This window comes from Nerophis lumbriciformis, linkage group LG05 (assembly GCF_033978685.3).
Source record: "Nerophis lumbriciformis linkage group LG05, RoL_Nlum_v2.1, whole genome shotgun sequence".
NCBI classification, from domain to species: domain Eukaryota; kingdom Metazoa; phylum Chordata; class Actinopteri; order Syngnathiformes; family Syngnathidae; genus Nerophis; species Nerophis lumbriciformis.
The window spans coordinates 44260137-44284838 of record NC_084552.2 but is presented as its reverse complement, the minus strand read 5'-3'; the positions used below and the strand labels follow the sequence as shown (position 1 = coordinate 44284838).

The 24702-nt window shown below is 38.4% G+C and overlaps 1 protein-coding gene across 1 annotated transcript in view; it reads left to right on the top strand.

Annotated features, from left to right (window-relative positions):
* LOC133605878 (adhesion G protein-coupled receptor L3-like) overlaps positions 1 to 24702 on the top strand; it is a 381662-nt gene that overhangs the window by 136807 nt on the left and 220153 nt on the right. The window contains exon 4 of the mRNA XM_061959234.1: positions 13605 to 13818. Within this exon, the coding sequence (XP_061815218.1) occupies positions 13605 to 13818 (214 nt within the window). The remainder of the gene's footprint in view (positions 1 to 13604; positions 13819 to 24702) is intronic.

Here is a 24702-nt window from a genome sequence, read left to right as displayed (position 1 = left end):
CCATTATAAGGGGACATAAAAAGTGAAGGGATTTGTTAACAGTGTGCCAAATGGAGGTGTTGTTGTAGCTTTTTACTGTTCAACAACGTGCAAAGTCCCCTGAGGTTGGACAATTCCGAATTACAGCAACACTTCCCCCCCTTAAATCATACAAAATGTCGGCGTTTGAACATCATGTAAGAACTTCTCCTAGATCTTTAAAGCAGCAGCGAGGTGGATGTACTTTCTCGGACATTAAAGCAAGCGCTCAGCCAGAGCTCCTTGCCCTTTGCTTCAGGCTATGAGGAATCACAAGCGAAGGTAGGATAAAGTATTATTTTCATCTAATCGCGGTATGCACATGATACCACCGACGTGTGACGTGCAGTGACATAAATGCTGTTAAAGCAGCTTTTCTATGCACTTTTTGAATCAATCGGAGAGTGTGCATAATATTTATGAATTTTATTTTCCAGCGTGTCTGGGAAAATTAAATAGAATGAAAAGATATATATATATATATATATATATATATATATATATATATATATATATATATATATATATATATATATATTTTTTTTTTTTTTTCATTTTATTTAATTTTCCCAGACACGCTGGAAAATAAAATTCATAAATATTATGTATTTTGTATATTGGAATTTTATTTTCCAGCGTGTCTGGGAAAATTAAATAAAATGAAAAGATATATATCGCGGAAAATTAAATAAAATGAAAAGATATATGTATATATATATATATATATATATATATATATATATATATATATATATATATATATATATATATATATAAAATGAAATAAAATGAAAAGATATATATATATATATATATATATATATATATATATATATATATATATATATATACATATATCTTTTCATTTTATTTAATTTTCCGCGATATATATCTTTTCATTTTATTTAATTTTCCCAGACACGCTGGAAAATAAAATTCCAATATACAAAATACATAATATTTATGAATTTTATTTTCCAGCGTGTCTGGGAAAATTAAATAAAATGAAAAAAAAAAAAAAAAAAAAAAAAAAAAAAAAAATATATATATATATATATATATATATATATATATATATATATATATATATATATATATATATATATATATATATATATATATCAGTGACGTGCAGTGAGGTTCATGGCTGGTGAGGCACTGACTTCATCACAGTCAGATTTACAAACATATGAACCCTAAAGAGTATCTTATTCACCATTTGATTGGCAGCAGTTAACGGGTTATGTTTAAAAGCTCATACCAGCATTCTTCCCTGCTTGGCACTCAGCATCAAGGGTTGGAATTGGGGGTTAAATCACCAAAAATGATTCCCGGGCGCGGCGCCGCTGCTGCCCACTGCTCCCCTCACCTCCCAGGGGGTGAACAAGGGGATGGGTCAAATGCAGACGACAAATTTCCCCTCACCTAGTGTGTGTGTGTGACAATCATTGGTACTTTAACTTAACTTTAACTTTACACATACAAACTGTAGCACACAAAAAAGCAGATTTAATAAAAAAAAACATTATTATGGTCTTACCTTTACTTATAAATGAAGTCCATGCACCGCAACTAAAGCCCTCACTTAAACTTTCCACGTGCAAGATTGAATCTATTTAAAAAAGTGTAACCGAGGGTTTATAAATGTCGCCTATACTGTATGAAACTACAAAATAACAAACACGGAGGCTCCAGTTTACACGAGGACCACTTTATTTACCTTCTTTCAAAAACTCCGCTCCACTCCAACGTGTCATCACTTCCGCTCTTAGCGCCTTGAAAATAAGAGCTCAAGGCATATACTGTATACCAGCGCATAACAGGAACTTAACATCACAAAGAGGAAAGCCCATAAAAATAGGTTACAAAAGTTATTTAATAAGAAGCCAAAAAGTGCAAAAACAATAATGTTCGTGTTGGAGGAGTTGTGAATTAGATACACCTGCAGTCTGCAGGTGTACCTAATGTTGTGGCCCTGCAGTCATTCACAACTCCTCCAACATGAACATTATTGTTTTTGCACTTTTTGGCTTCTTATGAAATAAGTTTTTTAAATAGATTCAATCTTGCACGTGGAAAGTTTAAGTGTGGGCTTTAGTTGATACAACACTCCCGTCAGGGGGTGCATTCTACGGCGGGGGTGCAGGAGGCGGGATTACTGCGAGCCTCAGCCAGTGCGTCTTTTGCAGCCGTTTTATGATCGTTCAGCACAATAAATACGTTACACACATACAGTTGTTGACAAAATACACTGTACATTATATACCTCAGCTAACTAAACTATGGAAATGTATGATATAGTTCATATAGCAATACAGTCTCACTACACAGCAGGCCAGCAGTTAGCCGCGTCCGCAATCCATGTTGAGGCACAACGCAGTGACGTGCCTCAACTGGCTGCTGATCACCGCACCGTCTCTTTTCAGTATTTGAATGGCAAATGTGAAAATTCAGCGATTTTGAATAAAAATAATCTAAAACTGGTGAAGTTAAATGGAAAATAACTTTATAGTATAATCACTGGATACATATAACAATTTAATTAATTTTTTTTCATTTTACATTTTTTTTCTTTCCATGATGGCAGGTGAGGCCCCGCCTCACCTGCCTCTAGTGACTGCACGTCACTGATATATATATATATATATAGCTTGTATTCCGACATGTGACTTCTTCCCGGAAGTGAAAGCCAGTGGTGGTCAACCAAGCCAGGATGGCTGTTGTGCAGCAAGCAGCCCGCAAACTATCTACGTACAAAAGAAGCTTAAATCGTCCTGCAAAAAGAAGATACAAACAAAAAATTTAAATATAACCTATACCTTATCAAACAAGATTTGTCGAGTGATCTCAAGGATTATACGTCGGTCGTGTTCCAGACGTATCGGACTATTGTCAAAACAGATGAAAACTTGGAAAAGCATGGAGGCCTACAACTGTTTTGTGTGTGGCTGGGTCAAGGAAATTGGTATTAAGACACTACCGGATAAATATGCATTGTTTTTGCTCTGGTAGGGTTGCATTTCATGATTTAACTTTGTGCCTACTGATGTTTGTTGTTGCACACGCCGTTTACAAGTAGCATGTTTTTCCCCGCCTTTATCAAAATATAACTATAGATGTTAACATTGTGTATGTGCTGAAAGCTTCATTTATGATGGTTGACTTTGGTAAAAGCTTTTCGGTTTTGATGCCATTTGCTTTTTTTGTATTTAGACTCGTAGACAACTGTAATTGACAATATTAAAAACACGCTATGCAAAAATAGGCTACTTTGCAGTTGCCTCTTAAGCATTTTACTTGATAAAATTCACAACTCTTAACTTGATAACCACTGTTAAAAACAGTAAAACAATGTCTCCTCACAGTTACGTCCAAACATATTTTGTTTCTTTAAATTCTTAATGTGTATAAAAATATCAACTACTGAAAAAACATGCGTTAACATTAGGACAAAGACAAATATGTTAATGATATCATATTCCTGACAGTTTACGAAACTTCTAGTGTATACTCTTACGATGTTTGTTTATAGTAAAAAAATGTGACAACAAAAAAGCACTTTGCCTTAACTTTAACGATGTTGACAAAGACATTAACCACTGTTAGCAGTTACCGTATTTTTCGGAGTATAAGTCGCATCGGAGTATAAGTCGCACCTGCCGAAAATGCATAATAAAGAAGGAAAAAAACATATATAAGTCGCGCTGGAGCCCGGCCAAACTATGAAAAAAACTGCGACTTATAGTCCAAAAAATACGGTAAATAAAACAACAACAAAAACTTGACCACCTCGGTAAAAACAATAAGACACTAACTAATCTTGACAATTTTGATAACTATTCATGTAATTTTTGTTGTATATTTTTGTACTTATTCCTAACACAGACTCCAAAATTGTGAATGTATAAAGGCTTGGCAACATTATGCATGGCCCAAAATCCGAAGTTTTGTATGAATAGTTTGGTAGAAATTGTAAATTTTAGATTTGATTTCTAACAGTTCAGTCGCTCTTCACAATGAGAGGAACAAATGTTTTAACACACCACCTCGATTCCCCCGCTAACGAATTCCCGCCAATGTTGCCAAAAAAAAGATATCTTCACAGTTTTTTACGTGTGATATCGCAACTCCACACCTGCGTCTGTGAAAACCCGCATGGCGTGTTCCTCCGGCGTGTTGGATTGCAGCGTGTCCACATGATTTACCTCACAAGCATATATACACCAAGCTTTTTTCCACTATTCTACGCTTGTTATCTCGACGCAAAAAAGCTGTTGTTTTTGAATGCGACTGTGATCAAAGGAGGCATGTCGTCGCAGGCAGAGCGTAACAGATGCGACTAATCGTTAACAATGATGACATCACTCCTCAGTCTGTAGGCGGCTGTTGGATCACTCGTACACTCCTTTATTTATAGACATAGGCTTCTATTGCAATACACATTAAAGTATGTATCGTTCAATACCAATTCTATTTATTTAAATTAGTGTATTGCATTTATTTTCATCAAAAATACAAATGAAATGTAATCAGTACACTCAAAGTTGGAGGATAGCTCTGGAAAAACAAACAAGCTTCGCTACACATCTTAAAACTAATGACCACAAAATAGCATGACGACAATGACCTCACTGTATAAGTGGATATCTGCTTCCTAAATAAAGTACAATGTACAGTAAGTCTTGACAGTCATATCAAACACAAAATAATTTTATTTTTGCCAAATATTGATTAAAAAAACTGCACTAGAAATAAGTGCATAATGAAATATAAAATCAATACAAATGTGAGTACCGTATTTTTCGGACTATAAGTCAAGGTTTTTCATAGTTTGGCTGGGCTCCAGTGCGACTTATATATGTTTTTTTTCCTTTTTTATTATGCATTTTCGGCAGGTGCGCCTTATACTCCGGTGCGACTTATACTCCGAAAAATACGGTATATCAATGATAGCAACATTTTGTTAATTCTTTGTCAAACAAGTGTATTCCTTTTGTTTGGGTTGGAATAGCTATGAAATTAAATGTTACAAAAACGAGTAGCTCTCGGCCTTTTTTATTTTGTAAAAGTAGCTCAGAAGATAAAAGGTTGGAGACCCCTGACCTACTGCTACAGTCAAAGATCCTCTATATGGCGTATTGACTTCCTGTTTGTGAAAATAAAGGCAAGTAAGACATCACCTTCTTTGCAAAACCCCCTCAGTGTGTGCTTGTTCCCACAAAAGAAAGTCATCATTATGTTGTCATTTTGCTTCAATGAATCAATAACAAAAACCCACAAAGTGCACCTGCCAGAAAAAAGCAAAGCCATCAGGGAAATGCAGTAATTGTATCCAGTTTGTAAGATGAAAGCCATCAATTATGCCCCACTTTATATAAAAAAATGTTCCTGAAGATTTCAACAGTTTTTAGCATTTAAAGTGGAGTAGCCTTGTACTTAAAGACATGCACATGCAGTCCCTTTTCACATATTCAAAGTAGGCTGGATGTGAACTTACGACATTCAAAATACTGCTACTCCAATAATGATTCTCCTGTTACAATATCAATATTTCAACACATCTTGTTATTGTTTTAAAAGTTTATATTCATGTAAGATGAAGAACAAACGGGCGGCACCTTTATGAATTATGATGTCACAGTAAGTCAAATGGCAAAAGAAGTTCCCGTAATTGCAATAGAGATGGAATTTTTAAGAAGGGGAACCGGAGGGTGTGTTCCAAGTATCGTGGGATCACACTCCTCAGCCTTCCCGGTAAGGTCTATTCAGGTGTACTGGAGAGGAGGCTATGTCGGATAGTCGAACCTCGAATTCAGGAGGAACAGTGTGGTTTTCGTCCTGGTCGTGGAACTGTGGACCAGCTCTATACTCTCGGCAGGGTCCTTGAGGGTGCATGGGAATTTGCCCAACCAGTCTACATGTGCTTTATGGACTTGGAGAAGGCATTCGACCGTGTACCCCGGGAAGTCCTGTGGGGAGTGCTCAGAGAGTATGGGGTATCGGACTGTCTGATTGTGGCGGTCCGCTCCCTGTATGATCAGTGTCAGAGCTTGGTCCGCATTGCCGGCAGTAAGTCGGACCCATTTCCAGTGAGGGTTGGAGTCAGCCAAGACTGCCCTTTGTCACCGATTCTGTTCATAACTTTTATGGATCCGGTTTGGATAGGTTTGAGCACCCCCGCGACCCTGAGAGAGAGACAAGCGGTAGAAAATGGATGGATAGTCGTCTTCGTTGTCTATTACCAATTCTGCCATGATTAGAACACACAAGTGTTCGTTTTCAGAAGTAGGAACATGCATTTGTTGCAGGAAGTCGGAAGTGCGCTGTATGGAAACGGAAATAAGTGTGCTGAGGAAAGAAGTTCCGGTAATGCTTAAAAATTACCAAAATAAGCTAAATATTGTACATATTACATATTGTTATGAATGTGTATGTTACTACATTATACATATATGAATATACTAAACTCAACACCAAATTTCCTACCGTATGTAAGCCATGTCGTTCTTTGCATTTCATGATCTTTATATTCTGGTTATCATCACTTGTTTTGATTCATCCTCAGTTTTTCTTTTCATTCCTGGCAAAAATGTCTCCATCTTTCCCCTGTCAGTTCTGTCCACGGACAATATTATGTGTACTTTCTGCTGGGTTGAACGGACGGCCTGTCAATTAGTTTGAGCACTGTTGCCACCTAGCTGTAGTCGTGTATATTGTACAAGCATTAATGAAGACACTTCGGCCCCTTTCGACACTAAGGTTATACAGGCTATATCCCACCTAACATTATCCCTGTCCACACACACACAATGCCGTAGTTAAAGACCCCCTCCCCCTCCGTCCGCCGGCGCAACACTACCTAGTACGTATGCGCGGAAAATGCGCACGTCATAGTCACCTCCAGTGTTGCTTTGTGTGCAAGTTCTTAAATTAAATTAAACTTATCTGAACAATATCCAGTGTTGTGGTATTTCAATTAACTGGAATCCAGTGTGCTGTGGGGCCCTATTGTAGTGAATCACACCTGAGCCATCATAAATTTAATGGACATGTGAAAGTAATGTGATAGAGAACATTTTACAACAATCAATCTCTGATATCAATAGCTGATACAGTCCGCTTTGCCAGTCCAAATGCATTCGCTGTTTTCCGTAGTCTTCCCTCGACGGCCAGGTAATACGCTAGCTTTTTTTTATCACATCCACGGGAGCTCGCATTCTCGTTGTCTCTCCTCCGACAAATGGACAAAGTTTTTCGGTACATTCGGACATTCAAAAGTTGTCTAGCCATTCCTCTGGCACAACACACTCGTTGACAAACATATCCCACCAGGCTGCCGTTCTTCCAGGCCTTATCCAAAACCGTCGCTCAACATTGCCATGTTGCCGTCTGAAATGTGTTGTATCTGAAATAGCTGCAATCACGCATTTCCTTCTCTTAAGGTATTCATGTGTGATTTCTACAAGCGTCTGTACATGTACAAACGTAGAAGAAGGATAAACACGGGCATGTCTGGATGACTCGCCTCCATCGTTCTAGCGGTTACCTCCGAGTTATGAAACAGGTTGTTATGAAGCTGGCTGTGGCGCGTTCTTTCTGATGTCACTTCCTGTGTGGGGCGTGGTCTTTCTGACGTCACTTCCTCTCCCGACTCAGTTTGTAAGCGATCAATGAGTCCATACAAAGCTAAGAGTCGGAAATTCAAGAAATACACGGCGCACTTACCTGTGTAGAAACGTATCCAAGGAGGGTAACCTTAAACGATGGATTAGTGTGGCTGTTACGGGGTTTAGGCTAAATAATTATTTGTTTAAGGAGTTATCCGGCTTAATGTAGACAGGGCCTTAGTGAAAAGTCTGACCCTGACTCATGGGGTCACGCCCTCCTTTATGAGAAGTACTGGTGTAATGGTACCTGCTTCTGCCTCTCATGACAGAGGACTTAGGTTCGATTGTCAAAAAAGATGTAAGAACTAAGCCAAAACCATTCATGTGATTGATCGCTGTGGTGACCCCTGACAGGGAAAAGCCAAGAATGGGGAAAAACAGCAAAAGAGGTGCAACACAGTATTGTTATTGTTATATCAAACATATAACCTGTACTATTAGTTTAAATGTGCCTGGCGTTTATTTTCCTTAACAGTTGACTTTCTGGATAATTTTTCACTCCGTGTTTAAAAAGAATAAAAGTCCTTTGAGATGGTTGTTGCCAGAGGCAATATGTAAACATCATTTACTTGGGAGAACTATTTGCCTCAACTGTTTCCCACTTAAAGATAAATAATCCCTCATGCATTATTGAAAATAATTCAAACAAGTACTCTTGCAAATCAGCTTCATACAGTATAACCCCACTCACCCGCCCCACATGAAAGTGGGACGAGCAGCGTCCTCCGTATTCACTCATCAATCAATCGATCTGGGGGCGGTACCCGTCCACCATCACTCCGCAGGGTTGGATGTGTTGAATCAGCTCCTGGTCGTCCATCTTTCTTCCATTAATTAAATGAAGCAGCACCTCTTATAAAATGAAAATACCGTACCCTAACATAATTAACGAACTAACTAGGAACCTCCGAAATGGTATTAGTTTTTGTTTATTTTATCAGCGTGATGGCGCTAGTGGTCATGAGGTTCTATGACGCGATCATATTTTTCAATGTTTATCATTTATTCATTTATTATTCAAGACAGTGCACATTATTGAACAATCTGCTTTACAGACTGTAAATGAGCCAGATTATAATTTCCATCTGTAGTCCCCCAACCAGTATGGGTGGCACTATAAACCAGGGGGTGGCCAGACTTTTCCTACCAGGGCTTATTAAGAAAAATGGATGTGGGGGCCACTTTTATGAGACTGATGGATGGCAACCATGTGAATAAGAGGCAGTATGCTTAGACTTCCTTTATTGTCATTCAAATTTGAACTTTACAATACAGATAAAAACAACATTTTGTTGCATTAGCTTGTTGTAGTGCAGGATAAAAGAGCAATAAGGTGCAGATATAAATAGGTTTTCTGTACCGATAAATATATTTCACTTTTGCATATGCATCCACGTTTATGGATGTATGTTATATTATCTTTATATTCCAGCGAGTTAATCCGTTTTTGGGGGGAATTGAGGGGATTATTATGATGCGTTCAAGAGTCTTATGGCCTGAGGGAAGAAGCTTTTACAACCCTTCTTCTGGCTTTAATTTGGGTGGGAAGATTTCAATATAGCCATCGTTGATAGTATTTTAACGATTTAAACGACAAATATACAAGCCAGATATCATCAGAAAATATCTGTATGTGGTAAAGTGGATCCATTCACTCTTAAGAAATATTTTTCCCAAAATTTAGAACAGCTTTCCCAACATCACCAACGTTGACATGTCAAACTATCTGATGACACACACTTCTTTCTCCTATTATTACAAGAAATACAAAACACTTTTTTTTTTTTTACATCTCCTTGGGTCCACGAATTAGGCATCAAGGGCCTGATTTACTAAGATCCAAACACCACAAGGTAAACAGTGTGTGCAATCTATAAAATAAAGCTTGTTCTATTAGTGGGTGTTTTGCGTGTGATATACTAAAAATGTATTTTAAAGTGGTGCAGACCGCCCAATTTTAAATGAGGATTTTACGTGGTCTATGCAGCTGAGATAGGCTCCAGCACCCCCCGCCACCCCAAAAGGGACAAGTGGTAGAAAATGGATGGATGGATGTGCGGGGTATCACCACCGAGATATTTTCATATACTGCACATTCATGCTCTCCCTACCTGTGGCTTTTTGTTATGTTGTCAAACATGCAGGAGACATCTACCACTTTTTATGGGCATTTTAGAAGCAGTGCAAAGTGCATCTACAACGGAATTCACTTTTAATTTATTTTTTAACCGCTGAATATGCACTAATTGGTTGGTGAGAGGCTGCACTTACTCCACTCAGGACGCAAAAAATGCATACCTTAAGAAGTTTTTTTCATATAAGAAATATTTTGATCATATATATTTTATGTGAATAAAATGTACGTTATTAAAATTATATGAAATGACCCCAAAACGCATCGATTTAATTCATTTTAATCAGCCCCTTAAGTCCTCTAGCAGCTATAAAATTATAAAATGTTGTTGCTGAATAAAGGATATGTCTAATATGTTTGTATTTCTGACTGTCCAAAATGTTGACACACACACACACACACACACACACACACACAGAACGGATGATTTTCATCTGTCCATCGTCTTTCTGTGCAGCTCAATCAGTTTGCACATCCTTCTAACACTTGTTAAATAAAACTCTAAATAGTGCTCGCAAAACAGTGATGAGTGTTGATGGATCACGTTGTGCGTGCTAAACAATATTTGCATCTTCTCCTCCCAGTATTGTGGGCGTTTTGATGATCAGCTTTTGCATATTAATGAAGACCGAGATGAAAAATGGATTGCACACCTTATTCTGCTAACTCAGTGGACTTTGCACATGTTTTAGTACACGCAAACCTTAGTAAATTAAGCCCTAAGGCAGTGAAAGATATATGTACACAAGATTAATAAATCTCACGTTAGCGGAATGTCCCATAGCCACGATCAGAGGCGGACTAGCCATCTGGAGTACCGGGAGTTTTTCCGGTGGACTGATCAATAACGGGCCGATGATGGACGGTCAACAATTTATCTCAGTATTTAATATTTGCTGCGCCTTGGTTTGTTACATGTACAATAACTTTTCATGCGGTTGCAGACACGTAAAGCAAAAACAGCTTGTAAAACATCAAATGATAAATGACTGAAGGCTTTATGTGGAATTTCACAGCAAACTTATTTCTAGCCCTTTCATTCTACGTCACAAATTATAGAATATAAAGGCAAATTACACCCAGCGATTATTAAGTTTCTCATGAAAAAGAAGAGATTATTAGCTCCTACTTTTAGAGACACAGGACAGGCGTGGGACACTGCCTGGGTTGTGTCAGAAAGTAAAATCGATGGCAATTGGTGTTTCCATGTGTTGTAGAAAGCTTACTTCAAGCCAAATGATTTGAGAAATCTGACTATTTTAGTGCATGGAAACATACTTACTGACAAAGTGGTCAATGCAAACATGATGGTGCAGTCAACTCGGCTCCACTCAACAACACAAATACAGTACAGGCCAAAAGTTTGGACACACCTTCTCATTCATTCAATGGGTTTTCTTTATTTTCATGACTATTTACATTGTAGATTGTCACTGAAGGCATCAAAACTATGAATGAACACATGTGGAGTTATGTACTTAACAAAAAAAGGTGAAATAACTTAAAACAGATTTTATATTGTAGTTTCTTCAAAATAGACAACCATTTCTCTGATTACTGTTTTGCACACTCTTGGCATTCTCTCGATGAGCTTCAAGAGGTAGTCACCGGAAATGGTTTTCACTTCTCAGGTGTCATAGTTTTGATGCCTTAAGTGACAATCTACAATGTAAATAGTCATGAAAATAAAGAAAACGCATTGAAATGAGAAGGTGTGTCCAAACGTTTGGTCCTTAAATAAAATAGTGAACATACTAGACGACTTTTCTTTTAGTAGTAAGTAAACAAACAAAGGCTCCTAATTAGTCTGCTGACATATGCAGTAACATATTGTGTCATTTATCATTCTTATATTTTGTCAACATTAATAAAGACAAGTGGTAGAAAATTAATGATTAATTTACTTGTTCATTTACTGTTAATATCTGCTTACTTTCTCTTATAACATGTTCTATCTACACTTCTGTTAACATGTAATAATCACTTATTCTTCTGTTGTTTGATACTTTACATTAGTTTTGGATGATATTACAAATGTGACCGGTACGTTTCAGAGACTGTATAGTACCGAAAATGATTCATTAGTATCGCGGTACTATACTACAACCCTAGTACATACACAAACATGCAATAAAAGGTGGCGTAGCATGATGACACAGACACACAGGTGCTCCCTTTCAATTATTGGTGCAGACTTCTAACTGTCCATGAATCTTTAAGCGGTGAAAATTGCTCCAGTAAAACCAGATTTATGATATCTATAATGTTCACCATGATTTTGTCATTGTGACGTCACGTTTATTTCTCATTTGTAAGTGCTGAAGTGCTTTGAAGCCAAGCCAATGTAGGTCAGTTTATGTTAAGCTACAGAATCTAAGCAACACATTCACATCTTCTACAGCAGTGTTTTTCAACCAGTATGCCGCGCCGTGAGATATTGTCTGGTGTGCCGTGGGAAATTATGCAACTTCACCCTAACTGGTCCAAAAAATATTTTTTGCAAACCTGTAGTTATACTCTGCAAATGATATGTTGTTGTTGAGTGTCGGTGCTGTCTAGAGCTCGGCAGAGTAACCGTGTAATACTCTTCCATATCAGTAGGTGGCAGCCGGTAGCTAATTGCTTTGTAGATGTCGGAAACAGCGGGAGGCAGCGTGCAGGTAAAAAGGTATCTAATGCTTGAACCAAAAATAAACAAATGGTGAGTGCCCCTATGAAAAGGCATTGAAGCGTAGGGAAGGCTATGCAGAACGAAACTAAAACTGAACAGGCTACAAAGTAAATAAAAACAGAATGCTGGACGACAGCAAAGACTTACTGTGGAGCAAAGACTTACTGTGGAGCAAAGACTTACTGTGGAGCAAAGACGGCGTCCACAATGTACATACGGACATGACATGACAATCAACAATGTCTCCACAAAGAAGTATAAAAACAACTGACATATTCTTGATTGCTAAAACAAAGTAGATGCAGGAAATATCGCTCAAAGGAAGACATGAAACTGCTACAGGAAAATACCAAAAAAAGAGAAAAAGCCACCGAAATAGGAGCGCAAGACAAGAACTAAAACACTACACACAGGAAAACAGCAAAAAACTCAAAATAAGTCACGGCGTGATGTGACAGGTGGTGACAGTACACCTACTTTGAGACAAGAGCTACATTGATGCATGCTTGGTTATGCTTTAAAGTCATATCCAACAATTGCGACAATGACTTTTTACTGTCAACTGAGTTTCGTTTTTTAATGATTTCTGCTGGTGGTGTGCCTCCGGATTTTGTCAAAGCAAAAAATGTGCCTTGGCTCAAAAAAGGTTGAAAAACACTGCTCTACAGTGTATGTGTTACAGCTGACAAATCCAACTGGTGTAATAGTTGATGATGAATCTCACTGATAAAAAAATATTTATTTTACAATTTGCTAGGAGTTAATAAAAAAGGGCCCGGGGTCCCCCTTGGAAAAAAACGTGGACTAAACTCCGTCCTGTCAAATAGAAGATCTTCGACGAGCTTGTGTAGATCATGCATTCTTTTTTTACTAATGTGTTGTTCTGGCATCGTGTCTCACTTGGCTGTGCCTGTAACGAGTGTTTATTTTGCTCACAGCCAAATGTTGTTGATTATGTTTGATCAGTATCTGTCTCCCACTCGACTCTTGCCCCGCCTGTCCTGCCCGCCCCCGCCAAACAACCAAGTGCTCCCACACACTGTCCTCTCAGTCAGGTCATTTATTAGCAGAACGTCCACATGTTAAAGCTCCTATTTGTTATGTCGTATTGCAGCCTTCAGTCGAGCGCCCATCCCAATGGCGGTGGTGAGGAGGGAGCTGTCATGTGAGGGCTACCCCATTGAGCTGCGCTGCCCAGGCACCGACGTAATTATGATCGAGAGCGCCAACTACGGACGGACCGACGACAAAATCTGTGACGCCGACCCGGCGCAGATGGAAAACACCCGATGCTACCTGCCTGACGCCTACAAGATCATGTCTCAAAGGTAAGGCAAACATTAGCATTTGACAGGGTGAGTAGTTTACGATTTTTACGGATTCTTTTCCGGCTGACCCTGCTCTACCTTAACAGTTTGATTTAAAAAAAATAAATGTGGAAAAGAACGTGTTTCATGGAGCATAGCAACCAAACGAGCAGCATCGTTCACAAATTATCACTACGTCCACTGCAAAGATTTGATGATGCATCATGTCGACTTTCGCCAAATGACAAATTTATGGGCACTACCATTCCAAATTCCTGTTTATGAACAATGGATGGTGAACGAAAATATCAATATTGCAGTGAATTGTATTGTTTCCCAAGACAGCAGCATCCCAGTTCATGGACAAACAAAACAAGCGCTACCTTCAGGAATTAAAACAATAAAATGTCAGTATTGCTTATAATGTATCGTTATTTTACCAACTTACAATATCAATACTTTTATGTCACCATTGTGACTCAAAAGGTGAAAACAATTCCTGTAAACAAGATGTATACATTTTGGGATGTATCAAATTATAGACTTTTTGCCATGGCCGAACAATTAACATTAGTAAAAAAAACAACTCCTGTTTCATTAAAAGGGAACTGCACTTTTTTTGAATGTTGCTATTATGAGAGACAAGAAGACAGACATATTGTTTTTAATGCATTCTAACTTTAAAAGGGAACTGTACTTTTTTTTGGAATGGTTTTCCTATTCTTATGTAAGACAAGAAAACAAAATATATATATTTTTTGCATTCTAATTGTTTGCTTGTTTGCTTCTTTTTGGTGGCTAGCAATGCAGCCAATGGGAGCAATCAATTCTAACGCTAAATCACTTTAAAAACACATCCAAAAAACACCAACAATATGTCATTTACGTTCTATAACCTGTATAATAACCAAGCTGTTGCGACATTGTTATTGTAAGAGTGAACACTGAGGAACATTTTTCTAGCATAGTAATACACCGGCATGCTACGGTATAAGCCGTAACCGAGCTACGGCAAGAGGTACGATAGCTTTTTCGTCATCACCCGAATCGCTTATGAGTTTGTAATGCACAACACAATGCAATAGGACACCAATCTGTACTGACTGAAAAACATGATTATATTAAACATTATATTACAGTATCTGTAAAGTATTATTTTATGTTTTGCTTGTATGCAACTAACTTGACAGCATATGTACTGTAGTTGTAATAACAAGCATGGTGTGCTGCATGTATCATGATCAATATTTAAAGTGTGACTTACTCGATAGACAGTTGTTTGTTTGGTCCAGCTGGCCGCAGATGTTTTTTCCGGTTTATTTTGGGGAAGTAAGCCATTATTGTTGGCATAACCTGGCTTCAAGTTCCACATTTACACCCGGAAGTCACGGCGACCTCACTCTCTCATCTTATGTCTGCTCCGTTTCACCCTCACTTTGTGCACGCTAGTTTAAGCAGTAGTTCATCCTCCGTATATTCAGCTCCAAAAAGATAAGGTTGTGAATCCTCATTTGTCCTCCAAAAATAGCCGTCTTTGTTGTCTGTTACTAAGTCTTCCAGGATTAAAACACATATGCGTTTGTTTCCGCAAGTAGGAACACATATATGTTGCCGGACGTCGGAAGTGCATTGCTATGGAAACGGAAGTAAACGCGATGAGGAAAGACGTTCCGGCAATGCTTAAAGTAACCAAAATACGGTAAATATTCTACATATTACATATTGTTATGAACGTGTCTGTTACTACATTAGATATATATAATTAGATAGTGTATATAAAACGTTGATGGAGGGTTTTGACATTTTTTTAGAGGGCTTTGAAAGCTACAAGGGTGATTCATATTAGCCGCATCTTTCAAGCGTTTTTTAAATTATCTTTAAATTCCTAAAAGAAAGTCGTGTGTTCTTGTCCCTCATAACGATTGTGATCGATAGGCAAAATTCCCCAAAAATTGCAGTTCCCCTTTTACTCAACTTGAAAAACAAAATGGGTGTTACCATTATTTCACTGCAAAATATTTGCCACTTGCAGTTTTAACATTTTATTTCTAGAAATTTCCCTAGTTTTAAGATATATTTACCTATTTTCGGTTATTGACTAACTTAACTGTGGACGAGGTCTATACTCTCGGCAGCGTCTTTGAGGGTGCATGGGAGTTTACCCAACCAGTCTACATGTGTTTTGTGGACTTGGAGAAGGCATTCGACCGTGTCCCCGGGGAAGTCCTGTGGGGAGTGCTCAGAGAGTATGGGGTCTAGTATCGGACTGTCTGATTGTGGCCGTGCGCTCCCTGTGATCATTATTATAGTGACTTGCTCGATAGACAGTTGTTTGTTTGGTCCAGCTGGACAGAGACGTTTTTTCCCGGTTTATTTTGGGAAAGTACTCCATTAATGTTGGTAAGTCGGATCCGTTTTCAGTGAGGGTTGGACTCCGCCGCCAAATTCTGGATCCAAATTGGCTGTCAAAGTGTACCAACATGTCGGAATACGTCCTCGTCCTTCTACTATCCAGGTGAGAGGCATGATTTTTGATCTACGTTAAAGTTTGACCAGCAAGGAAACGAGGAAGCAGCTGATCAGTCGATCATGTCAACATAGGCACACACGCTCGTGATCATGGCGCCTCTACAAATAGTTCATCCACGTTAGCACTTATAATAACAATATCACTAATACTTGGTTAATATTCAAGTCACCCAATACTTTCAAGTATTGTTGATGCTTTTTGTATGGTTATTATATTGGGTTTTATGGGCAAAATAGACTCCCTCCCATTTGCTGTGCTGTAAGCAGACTTTTATTTACGAGTTAGAATGCATTTAAAAAAAACGACTTTCATAATGATTGTGAACGATAGGCAAAATCCCCCAAAAAGTGCAGTTCCCCTTTAACTAAATGATATGATTGATGGCCAACATTTAACAAGTCATGGACTTTGTTAGTATGCCAAAAGGGTTAAAAGAAAATGGTATTTGCATTATTTGTGCTATGGCTCCTAACTTCATTTGTATTTTTCAGTAAGCCTGTATATAATTTTGCGTGCTGACCCTTCCGCTGGCACCCTGTCTCGTCGTGGTGAATGGCTTCAAGCTAGTTAGCATTCACGTCGGGTTTGGAAGACTATCAGCTCCAACTGTGTCTTAAGTCTGTGTGCTAAGCTCGCATCCATCACCGGCAGATAGCCTGCTTCCCCAACCCAACCCCCCCGCCATGTCGCCCGCCCCCCTCGCTGGCTGTCGATACCCATTTCGCCGTCTTGTCCTTTTCTCCCCCCGCAATTGATATTCAGAGTCCAGAGCGCTACCACTACCTGCCTAAATGCTGCTGCACCATGTTTTTTAACAGGCGCAAATAGCAGCCTGAGTGCCGTAATGTGTCAGTAAGTGAAATGTTGTTGAACGTCATTCTGCTATGAACGTGTCACTTTTATTATCTATGTACACACTTTGAGTAATGGCTATTCAGCAAGTCACCAATAATAAAATGTGGTTACTTGAGGTTATCTGGGTCATATTCTGCGACATTAGAGAAATGTTCAATTATAAACATCGTTCATTGTCGGAAAGTTGGGGGCTATCAGGGTAACTTTTGACATCAGTGACAACGTTCGTTTTTTTAGTGTGTTTGAACTTTAGCACTTTAAGCACACTTGGGCTGGGCGTTTATGGAAAAAAATCGAAATCATGAATAATTTAACCCTTTACCTCGATTTCGGTTAATGCACGATTACTTCACTCTCAACTACTATACTCCACTTTTTGGTCGACGTCATCTTTATTGGACTTTGGATACACACTTTGGACACATTAGATGCGGTGACTGCTTAAATGTTTGTTTTTTTCGGATTTAGGGTTGCAAATTTGGTTGAATTCTTGTATTTTTCAGAAGTCCACCGCGGAAAAGACCCTGTCTCCCCGAGTCTTAAAGGGGTCGTATTATGATTTTTTTTTTCTGGATTTCAAACACTTTCTTGTGGTCTACATTACATGCAATAGTGGTTCTTTAGTCAACATTTTGCATAGATTATTATTTACAGACCAACACAATGCCGCTTTTTGACCGTCTCTTTCGGATGCTCCGTTTTGTGAGCGGTCTTATTTACGTGCCTCCACTTCGACTGTGTTTTCTACCTGTCATACATGTTGTAGTTTTTGGCGCTTCCCTATTGAGTCTACTGACGGATATAAGTTCGAACTATATAGACGAGACTTCCTTTTTATTGTCATTCAAATTTGAACTTTACAGCACAGATAAGAACAAAATTTCGTTACATAAGGTCATGGTAGTCCAGGATAAAATAGCAATAAGGTGCATATATAAATAAATAAATATATATAAATAATATCCATCCATCCATTTTCTACCGCTTATTCCCTTCGGGGTCGCGGGGGGCGCTGGAGCCTATCTCAGCTACAATCGGGCGGAAGGCAGGGTACACCCTGGACAAGTCGCCACCTCATCGCAGGGCTATAAAATAATAAATAATATATATAATATATATATAAAATAAATAAATATATATAAATAAATAAATAGATTACTGTACAGATAAATATATTGCACTTTTTCACATGCGTCCACGTTTATGGATGTATGTTATATTGTCTTTTTTATTCTTATATGCTACTTTGTATTAGAGTTGTACAATATACCGGTATTAGTATAGTACCGCGATACTAATGAATCATATTCGGTACTATACCGCCTCTGAAAATTACCGTTCCGTCATCATCATAATTCATTTTCTACCATGTGTCCTTAATAATGTTGACAAAATAATAGAATGGAAAATGACACTATATGTTACTGCGTATGTCAGCAGACAAATCAGAAGCCTTTGTTTGATTACTTACTAATAAAAGACAAGTTGTCTTGTATGATCACTATTTATTTTTATTTTTTTTTGAAGTATTTATTTCAAACCTGCACAATACAACAACACACATTTTTTTTTTTTAATATTTATTTATTTATTTATTTTTTTTTTTTTTAAGGACAAACTTGCAATAAGAAACATGTTTAAAGTACCGTAAGATTTTTTGTTAAAATAAAGCCAATAATGCATTTTTTTGTGGTCCCCTTCAATTAGAAAAGTACCAAAAAGTATTGAAATAATTTTGGTACTGGTACCAAAATATTGGTATCGGAACAACACTACTTTGTATTAGAAATGGCAACAGCGGAGGATGCATGTGCATGTAGGAGTCAGTCTGCCCCCAGTAGGATAGAGAAAAGGAAGGAGCTTATTGATTTACAACGTCGGACTATACTGGCAGACTCGCGCAAAGCTCTTCAGGTACTGTCAATTTCTACCATATATGGAGATATCCGCGAGGCGTCACACTTTGGGAAAACGTTCCAAATGAGACAAATTCCAAATGGCTGGTTTTGGAGGACGTATGAATGAAGGCAAGATTGTTTTATAAATATCTCTGCCATGCCTTTTATGGTTTGATTTCAAATTTGTGGGACTTTTGCAAATGAAATGGAATGCAATTTTATTGTCATAGCACGTAAAAAGTACAACGCCATTTGTTTTCAGTGCTACCTGTCCAAGAACAGACATACAGGTATAGTATACAAGGGTAGACAGTACAGGAAGGCTGATGGGTCGCCACAAGGTCGGTGATAGGTAAGAAACATTGGTTTTGCATAATTGGTCTCCTTTAGGCTATAGCTCCCAGACTCTGGAACAATTACACCAGTCCCTCTGTGATCTTGACTGTGTTGAAACTTTCAAGAAACATTTGAAAACTTCTCTTTTTAGTAAAGATTTTAGTTAATGCACCTTTTAACTATCATTTTTAATCCACTCTGTATCCTTTTTATGATGTTCCCCCTGTTGTTTTTAAATTGAGTTGTTGTTTTACTTCACCTATGTTTTGTACAGCGCTTTGTGATTTTATTAGTGAAAAGCGTTTTATAAAAAAAATGGACTTACTTACCCACTTTAAATTTCGTCTTAGGCACCACAAGTTCAAACTGGCCGTTGGACCTCAGTAAATCTGGATGAGGTCCATGATGTACAGTTCATTCAAAGCTTCAAACGCAAGCAATGCAATTTTAAAATCAATTCTAAAACGAACAGGAAGCCAATGCAGGACGAATTGGGGGGATGTGCTCCCCTTTTTTGGTTCCTGTTAAAGGATGTAAAAGAGCATTTTAACATATTCCTGTGTAAAAAGTATTACACAGTCATCCAGACATGACAACATAAAAGCTTGCATGAATTGTTGAAAAAAATAAAAAAGGTTAGATTTTAGATAAAAGCCGAAGATGATAAAAACTCCATTTTACAATGTCGTCAATTTGTTCATCCTGCTTAAAACTGTTATACATCTATAATAAAGCCAAGGCTGGTGTCTGTGGGACGCACAGATTTCTTGAGGAGGCCCAAGTCCAAACGGAGATCGGTGTGACCTAGCAACACATTTTCAGTTTCCCCCTCATTTAGCTTTGAAGTAATTTGGGCTAACCAAGACTTGACGTCTTTTAAGAACTTGGGTAGGGCTGTACGTAGGAGGGATATAGTCATTTTTGGAGAATGGCAGTAATGTTTGGCAGTCATCTGCGTAAAGTTATAAGAGATGCCTTGCTTTATAAATATTGCACCGAGTGGGAAAAGATAAAGATCCCATAGAATTGGCCCAAGAATTAATCCCTGGGGATCTCCCCAGCACTTTGGACACACCCAGACTAAATACGATGACAGGACAAGTAGTTATCATTTTTTGTAAACAAGCTAACATTGTTAAATTCCTTTAAGTAATCCCTGCGCCTTATCAAATCACTATTACCAAGCTATTTTGAATCACTGGCAATAAGAAAAGGAAGAACATCAGAAAATGTTATTGAGCCAGCAAACAAAATAAAGAAAACATTAATTTTTTGGCATCCATAGCTAGTCATGAATATTTTCCATATTTATTAGTGCTTAAGAATAAAAAACGAATACCCGGTGGCGCCTACCTGTGTGATATTTGACATGTGTGGCATGCATTCATTCGTTGTTTGAGGAATTAAACGTTTATGCAAAATGCAGCGCAGGGAGGCCACTGGATGACGAGTGCTTTGGAGGGGTCACAACGGTATTAATCTCACATCTGCTCAGCGTGATAACCTCCCGTCTTAATGTCAATGCAAGCTTTCCATTGGCTTATGCAAAAAAATATTAAATATGTATGCACATAAAGCACCATGAGACCTTCTAAAACCTCTTTATTTTTTATGTGCAGATTTATCACACGCATACGCAGTAATAGCTCTACCTGCATATCCCCTTTTATTGCCAAAGCAACAATACATATAAACGATTAAAGTTTAAAAGTAGAATAAATGTGCGGAATTTAAACACTGGTTTTGTGTGTTTGAAAAAAAATCAATTTACACTCCTTGAATCAATTAAAGTTGTCTTGAATCGGATCGGCGTGATAGGCAAGTGTATGGAATCATTGTAAAAAATAACTGCTGCACTGCTCCACATGGGTTTGATATTTAGGTAATTTAAAGTGATGTTTTGTTTCATGTTTCTGGGCTGCACTGACGTGGTATGAAGATGAAAGAAAAACATTAACTTTAAAATATGTTTGTGGCATTCAATGAACATTGAAATTAATAAATTATTTTATGGTAAATATATTATTTAAATATATTAATACGTATTTAATTCACATACAGATATTATTTTTTATTATTGTATTTAATTTTGAATTAATTTAAACCTGGACTTACAGTAACCATTTTTTTAATATTTTTTTTTTCTTAATTCCTTTACTAAAGTACAAAAAACCTAAACATTTTACCACATATTTTTCTACAGCTTGACTAATTCTTACGAAAGCCATCCCAAAACCAACACTTTTGGTTGATTAATTTTTCCTGAAGGAGCAATTGCAAATCAATTATTATCATTATTATCATCATCATCATCATCATTATTATTTTTATTATTATTATATCTGCTGCTGCTATTTCAGAGGCATTCTCAGTCTTTTTGTCTTTAAGTGAAAGGATTTAAGTGACTAAATGAGGACACAGGAACCCAATAAGTGAAAGGAGGGGATTCTCCGATTAAATCCAACCCTGGTGTTAAAACAAAAACCTCATCAAATCTGCGGAATAAGGTCAAAAGACGGGGATAATGAGAAGAACGTATGGGAAGGATTATTTGTAGAGCATGGTGGAGGATGCCACCATCTGTCACCATCTATCCCTCCATCATCCTTTCCTAGGATCCCAATTATTTGTTTTCTGTGATTATAAACAAAAAATGTCAATGAAAGGCTGTGTGATATTCATCGACCTTTTGCATTGATGTTGTAGGCAAAATAAACAAAAACCAACAGAAATGAATACAATCAACGGGAGTATGAATTAGGAATATGTTTGTTTTTGGTGCTTTTTCTCCTTTAGGGGTCAGCACTATCGCAACAGTCCCTTGAGGTGCCTGTTGAGATATCTATACTGTAATGTGATATATAGCTTCAATGTAGACTGTAATTACTGGCTTGGAAGGTCCAACGCTGCCATGGGGGAAAGAAAGAGGAGGGGGGTGGGGGGGGGGGGGGCAAAGAGTGGGAGTCAAGAGACACTGAAAACGGTCATTTGATAGCACAAGGGAAGGGAGTGACGCCACAAGCTACAAAAACAGTTGTAGAAATGGAATATGTCGCTAGGAGACCAATTTTATTCATGCGGAGACTAAGGGCGACTCAAGCAAAGCAGAGACTGAGGAGACCGTATAAAAAGACACCATAATAGATAATGTTAGCATGTATCTTTTCAAGTGTTATTTCGTTTACAATCATTTTCAAATGCTAAAAGACCAGTCTTATCTGAGAGGATACTGAGGGCAACTAAAATAAGACCGAGAGTCATACTTGCCAACCCTCACGATTTTCCCGGGAGACTCACGAATTTCAGTGCCCCTCCCGAAAATCTCCCGGGGCAACCATTCTCCCGAATTTCTCCCGATTTCCACCCGGACAACAATATTGGGGGCGTGCCTTAAAGGCACTGCCTTTAGCGTCCTCTACAACCTGTCGTCACGGCCGCTTTTCCTCCATACAAAAAGCGTGCCGGCCCAGTCACATAATATATGCGGCTTTTACACACACACAAGTGAATGCCACGCATACTTGATCAATAGCCATACAGGTCACACTGAGGGTGGCCGTATAAGACACAGTTACAGCCAAACAAGGCCACCGGCCTTGACAGTATCTCCTCCAGATTCCTCAGGGACTCTGCCTCCACCATTGCCCCAATCATCTCGCACATAATAAACCTCTCAATTACACAAGGCCAAGTACCAAAAGATTTCAAGATAGCAAGAGTAACTCCCCTCTTTAAAAAAGGAAACAAATTGGAGCCTGGCAACGACCGACCTGTTTCTATTCCCAGTTCCATTTCGAAAGTAATGGAGAAAATAGTTTACGAACAGGTCGATAGTTACCTTGCCACCAATAAACTCATGTACAAATTCCAATCCGGCTTCAGAACTAACCACTCCACTGACACATGCCTTCTCTATCTGACCCACCACATCAAACATGAGGTGGACGCGGGAAAATACTGCGGCATGGTCATGCTGGACCTTCAGAAGGCCTTTGACACCGTTGACCACGCTATACTGTTGGATAAGCTCAGAGCAATCGGATTTGACAAAACCTCATCGAGCTGGATGCAATCTTACTTGGAGGGGAGGGAGCATGTGGTAGAGGTGAACGGCATCGTGTCCCCCCCTCTCAGTAAGCTGTGGAGTCCCCCAAGGCAGTATTTTAGGGCCTTTACTGTTCCTAATATACATAAACGACTTGTCATCAGCATGCGACTGTGAATTGTTCTTGTTTGCGGATGACTCGGCCCTGCTGGTATCAGACAAGGACAAGTCACAGGTGGAGAAAATCCTCAGTGCTGAACTCTGTAGAACTTGCACCTGGCTCGCTGACAACGAGCTATCCATACACTTGGGTAAAACGGAATCCATCCTGTTTGGGTCCCACATCAACCTTAAGAAAGTCAATGACTTCACTATAAAAGTGGGTGACATTTTTATCACCAGGAAAGATGAGGTCACCTACCTAGGTTCCATTCTAGAGGCTAATCTTTCCTGTGATAAAATGGCTAGCAAGGTAATCAAAAAGGTCAACAAACAAACAAGATTTCTCTACAGAATCTCCTCTCTGGTCAACAAAAGCACCTTGAAGATTCTAGCGGGAACTCTCGTTCAACCCTTTTTCCATTACGCCTGCACCTCCTGGCAGAGGTGGGACCAAGTCATTGTTTTGCAAGTCACAAGTAAGTCTCAAGTCTTTGCCCTCAAGTCCGAGTCAAGACAGGCAAGCCCCGAGTCAAGTCCAAAGTCAAGACTGGAAAGTCTCAAGTCAAGTCCTAAGTCCTGCATTTTGAGTTTCGAGTCCTTTTAAGTCCTTTTAACCACAGACTAATATATTAACACAGATTGTGTATGCTTTTCAAACGCTGTATTTATTTATTAAAACAAGTGCATTTTAAATTGCAGTAAAGAAAATTGTGCTGACATTGCACTTTATAATAGCACTATATAAACCAGTCATTTTAAACATTAACTCATTCCTTTACAGAACAAACACATTGAAAAATAAAGTGCAAATGTACTTATTTGTACAAAAGTGTTAACATTGAAAAAACATGACATATACGTGAACATAACACAAAAGTTGTACTTTTTATGTCAGGGCCCTATGCTGCATTGCATTTGCAAAAGACCAAATTAGCCAAGAGTCTGTCAGTCATTTGTGCACGATGGGGGCGTAGTATGATGCCACCATGGCTGAAAACTCGCTCCACTGGAGCACTGGAGGCAGGCACTGCCAAGAGTCTCATGGCCACTCGGAACAGTGAAGGAAGAGTCTTCATGTT